Genomic DNA, 5,197 nt, shown 5'->3' with positions numbered 1-5,197 from the left:
ATTTTTTTATCCGTAGGTTTAACAGAAGTTTCATCAACATAATTCCACGTCTTTTTTTCTTTTAAATTTTCTTTCATTACATAACTCCAATAAGAGTACATTTTTCCATGAAATTGGACACTAATATATTAAAGAGAAACATCTTTATCACTAACCATTACAACAAATCAAAACAAAACATAATCCAGTATAGCAAACTTGTCTTACTCACAAACATGTTCAAGATTTGAAAAGCACCGATCAAAAAATCGAGGGAGAGAAAAAATAAACCTTTCACAAACACGTTCCAATATACCCTCTATCATTTATTATTATTTTTTCTTCCAACTTTTTAATTTTCTCTTCTATGTATCATGTGATAAATTAAGGACAATATTATAAACTCATACATAAATTCTTTTCTCCATAAAATTATTTATTTCTTAATTAATGTGAAAGTCTTATAATTTGAGATAGAGTAGTGCAACTTTTGAGTTTTGGTTGGCCGATTTGATATGCAAAATTGAGGGAGAGAACAAATAAAACATTTCACAAACACGATCCAATATATCTTCTATCATTTATTATTATTTTTTCCTCTACTCTTTAAATTTCTCTTTTATGTGTAATAAATTAAGGACAATATTGTAAACTCATACATAAATTATTTTCTTTATAAAATTATTTATTTTTTAATTCGTGCAAAACATTTTATAATTTGGGATAGAGTAGTACAACTTTTGAGTTTTGGTTTGCGGATTTGATATGCAAATTTTATTTTCTAGTTTATTTTTAGTGTGTTTTGAAATGAATTTTTTTCTATAATTCAATATCTCTCTGCTAGTCACGATTGATTATGGCTTGCAATCGAGGCTATGCAATCAATTTCAAAGCAATTGGATGAACCATCAAAATTCATCAAATTCTCTTCAGATTGCACTTGTGAACTAACTAGATCAACTGTGCTTGTGTTTTTTTGGCTCTTTCATTGCATTAAGTTTTAGTGATCAAGTCTACATTGCATTAACTATGATCAGCAGTGTTGTTTTTGGTCAAGGAAGAAATTTCTATTGCATGTTCAATTTTAATATCCAATTAAGCGTTGTTTGCACTGCATTGTCTTTTAAAAGGTTGCAAATTGCAAACTCAAACAACTATTATAGGACTGAGATTTTAATTGAAATAATACTGGCATTGATCTTTGATAGAATTTCAAAACACGCGTCCATCAATAATCTTGACATCAAAACATAGAACTTCCTGGTTAAAACAAATACAGTAAGTCCTATAATACTTGAACAGATTGACAACATCATTAGCATTAATACATTGCTCCATTTCATTGTCAGGAGGAGCTAAATGGTCATAACTCAAAGTTGGTACCAACTAATAATCCCTAGCAAAAAATAACAATATCCAATAAGAATAAAGAGCACAAGGAAACAGCATACAGGTTAACAGCTTAATGATGATTCTTCCTCCATAACACTCCAATCTTCTTCAGCATGTTTGTATTTTTCTTTTTTGGGGACTCATCATCTGTGTCTTCTAAATAAGGTGAATTCATTGTCTTGCTAGAAATTGAATTGAAGCTACTGTCAAGTGAGCCGTTTTTACCTACACGTTTGCCATTGTTTCCGGTGGTAGAAAGTATGGATGCGGCTGCTTCAGCAGCCTTTCTCCACTGATCAGACTGAACTTTCAATCTCCTTAATTCAGCTTCTAACTCCGAATTTGCAGCCTGAGAAGCATCTAACTGTTCGGTTACACGGGCCACTCTTCTGTTACTTTTATCCGCTTCTTCCATTACATAGCTAAGTTTCGTCAAAGCCTCTTGCTCCGCAGCCCTTGCTGTCTCAACAGATGCAACAGCCTCATCGGTGACTTTATTCTTCTCCAACTCCTTTATCTCCATCTTAAGCATACTGTTTTCTTCAGTTATGTTTTTCAACTCGGTCTCTCTATCTAATAATTTATCCTTCCACTCCACAATATCAGTATCCAATTTTTTGAGCTCTTCTGCAAGTTTAAATTCCCTATCAGCCAATTTGTTTCCATCAAGTCCCTTGTTCTCTGCTGACATAATCAACAATTGAGATTCCTTTTCCTTCAAACTTGTGTTTAGCTCCTCAATATAAGCTCTAGTTTTCCTTAATTCCTCGTATAATTCCACCTCTCTCTGACCGGATTCTGATTTTGTACGTTCAAGTTGTTCGTAAGCGCTTCTAATCTGCAATGTGCTCTGGATATACTCCTCTTGGTATCTTATCTCCGCAACTTCCAATGCAGACTTCAATTGCCCTACTTCAGATTTAGCAGAGATAAGCTCGCCTTTCAGCTCGTTTATCTCATTTTCATGATAAAGTCCCTTTTCATTGGTTGAATCAGTCTCAAGTTTCCTCACAAGTTCCTCCAAGGATTTTGCTTGGGATCTTGATTGCTCCAACTCCAAAGTCAGGGACCTGTAAGCTTCTGCTGCTTTTACACCATCCGATTGAAGTGTTTCCACCGTCTTATTTACTGTTTCCAATTGCATTTGCATTTTGCCAATTACTTCTAAGGCTCGAGATTCGGAATCTTTGCAATCACTTGCCTCATTTTTTAGTTTTTCCATAATAGAGATAGCTTCACTAAGATCCATCCTCAAGTCCTGAATCTCAGCATGATCCGACTCAGCATTGTTATTTTGAGTAGATTCAGACTCGCATGCCCTTTCTAGTTGACTTTTCAATTTCTGTATTTCATTAATGGCAGACGCCAGGGCAGATGAATCCATTGAGTGCTGCTTCTGGACAGCCTCAAGTTCAGACTGCCACGCTCGATCTCGATCCTGAGATATTTTACTCAGTTCTTGAAGCCGTGCTTCATCGGAAGCAGAAAGTTCCGAAAACTGTTGATGGGATTCCTCCAGCTCCTTTGACAAAGATAGTATCTGCTTCTTTGCTTCTTCAATCTCCTCTTCAGCTTTTCTTTTCCATGACTCCGATGTGCTAAGTTGATCCTTAGCACTCTTCAGATCTTCTTGAAGCTTCGCAATCTGAGATTCCAATTCCTGAACCTTGCTAGGTCGCTTCTTCTAAAGCCAGATAAAAAACACATTACAGAGAGAATAATTAAACAAAACTATGAATATTATAAAGATTGTGGATTTTGTGTATGCATATAGATAAAGATAGTAGATGAAGAACTTGAAAAGATTGCATCAAACAATTACTTCTCTTATGTAGAAAATTTCTGTTCCTCGTACATATGTCTATTGAAGTTCAATGCAACATTAATTATTTTCTTTATGTAAATGGTACCTTGACTATTTAGTGCAGAGAGAGACAAAAAATTTCATCAAAAGTAACAATAACTATTGATTTGTATGTGTAAATAATTTTAAAACGACAAAGAAAAACAGAGGGAGTAGTATCTATCATCAAGGAGATTGTAATTAGCAACAGTAGCTCCTTAAGTCAAATTGAATTAAAGCAGCTGATTCAGATCTAGCAGTGAGCTAATTCGAAGTACCTCAGATATTGGACTGTGTGATAACCTGCGCTCATTTACTTTCGGACTCATGTCTTTTGGCGTCTTTCTTATGGGGTTTGGAGAAGAGGAAGCTGAGTTAGAACCAGAGTTTGGTGTCTTCAACTGGCGAGCAGTTCGAGGGGTTGCAGGAGATTTCCTTTGTGACATTTCTGAAGCACTAACTCTGTCATCCATAAACAAATTAGCATGGATAAACAAAACAAATGCATAAAAAAAAATGTGAATCATAGTCATCTTCAGATAGCACACATAAGTGGTCCAGTGAGGATAATAATCAATCAAATGGAAGAAGCTATGCAACACTATTTTCAATCACCGCCATTCATATACACGATACAGGCTAAATATCCTCACATTTTCAAACTTCAAGTAAATGAAACAAAAACACGGGACCACACAAACTTACTTGATCTTGGAATGAAATATAGAGTGAAAACTTCATTTAAAGAAATCAAATCTACACCGAACAACATAAATAACCCCTTCGCAAGCTTGTTTTAACAAACATACAGAACGCATTACTAATCAAATAAATTCACCTACATAGCTTTAAAGTTTCATATACAATCTCATACAAAAATTGATACTCATTCATCCTTAGTCATAACACGGCGCAAAAATATAATCGGTATGCAGAAAAACTGTTAAAATCAAAATACTGCAATCTTACCTTGCTTTTGGTGTCTGCATAACTTAAATTAATATCTCCTTCTATTCCTGCAACAAGAATCTAAGATTAAGTAAGAAATAAAATAAACAAAAAAGGAACTTGATTAAGTCTTTATATAGTACTAGAAAAAGCAATTGTTAGTAGCTAATGATTCCAACAAATCAAGACTCAACCAAAAAAAACGGCAACAAACAAAAATGTATATAACAATCCCTTCAAAGAAACTCCTTGTAAACAAACTCCACTACCACCAACTTCCTTTTCCATTTTCCTTCAAGTTTCATTTTGAACTCAGAAAATTCTAGATCTACAAGTAGTAGTACTTGGAAAACAAAAAAACTTAACGGAAGAAAAAAATGCAGAGATTCTGGTCAAACACCATTAAATGCTAGCTACTGTGAGAAATAAAAACAAAAAACAGCATTAACGAACTAACTAACCAACCATAGCAATAAATAACCACGTACGAACTACATAAGCTTCAATGATGCAAGAAAAATCAAAATCAAAATTTGTTTGCATAAAACTAAACACGTGAGAGAGTGGAGTTACCGAAAATGTTGAAGTGGAAATGGAAAATGGGAAGAGAGTGAAACCCTAGAGAGGTTCTTCTTCTTCTTGCTCGCTCGGTTTTCGAGTTACTCTCTCACTGTGTCAGAGTAGGGAGTAGAGGAAAAAATAGTTTGGAAAACAGTTATCGTAAACTACACGCTCTTTGTTTTCTGCACGCGCTTCTTCACGCGCCAGTTTTTATGGAGACAACAAGTACAGAAATTTTGTTTTATTGTGATTTGCGAGGGAGACTTGAAACTTTAAGCTTGTCTCTCAAATCATAGATTCGGATAACTAGCTTTTTATTAGGCTTTTGTTTTTCTTTTAACAAACAAAAATAAGATTAATTAGTAAAGGCTATATATTGCACAAAGTGTCATGAATAATGAATAGTGAGAGTAGTGATTTCATCTTAACAAAGTACTCCCTCAATTTCAATTTACAAAAAATATATATATAATT

The 5,197-nt window shown here is 34.2% G+C and overlaps 1 protein-coding gene across 2 annotated transcripts; it reads right to left on the bottom strand.

Annotated features, from left to right (window-relative positions):
• Window positions 1–1,207: 1,207 nt before the first annotated feature.
• On the bottom strand, window positions 1,208–4,956 carry LOC127125845 (interactor of constitutive active ROPs 2, chloroplastic). 2 transcript variants are annotated; one of them, XM_051054684.1, is made up of 4 exons: window positions 4,736–4,956; window positions 4,184–4,230; window positions 3,493–3,676; window positions 1,208–3,055 (listed from the first exon to the last, which is right to left on the bottom strand). In XM_051054684.1, exons 2-4 carry the CDS (start codon window positions 4,201–4,203, stop codon window positions 1,442–1,444), a joined length of 1,818 nt encoding a protein of 605 aa, XP_050910641.1. In that variant the 5' UTR covers window positions 4,204–4,230; window positions 4,736–4,956; the 3' UTR covers window positions 1,208–1,441. The 2 variants fall into 2 exon arrangements, with proteins under 2 accessions (XP_050910641.1, XP_050910642.1); XM_051054685.1 differs by having other exon boundaries at window positions 4,184–4,243; window positions 4,736–4,943.
• Window positions 4,957–5,197: the final 241 nt, after the last annotated feature.

Source organism: Lathyrus oleraceus, chromosome 3 (genome assembly GCF_024323335.1).
Source record: "Lathyrus oleraceus cultivar Zhongwan6 chromosome 3, CAAS_Psat_ZW6_1.0, whole genome shotgun sequence".
Taxonomy (NCBI): domain Eukaryota; kingdom Viridiplantae; phylum Streptophyta; class Magnoliopsida; order Fabales; family Fabaceae; genus Lathyrus; species Lathyrus oleraceus.
Note: the sequence above shows the minus strand (reverse complement) of the source record. Positions and strands in the feature narration are given on the sequence as shown.

Bases quoted from the DNA above. Each gene is read 5' to 3' on its own strand.
- LOC127125845 (XM_051054684.1), bottom strand. From the start codon at position 4,203: ATGCAGACACCAAAAGCAAG. The intron at 3,677-4,183 runs GTAAGATTGCAG...TATGGATGACAG, and splicing joins ATGCAGACACCAAAAGCAAG to AGTTAGTGCTTCAGAAATGT. The intron at 3,056-3,492 runs GTACTTCGAATT...ATCTGGCTTTAG, and splicing joins CACACAGTCCAATATCTGAG to AAGAAGCGACCTAGCAAGGT.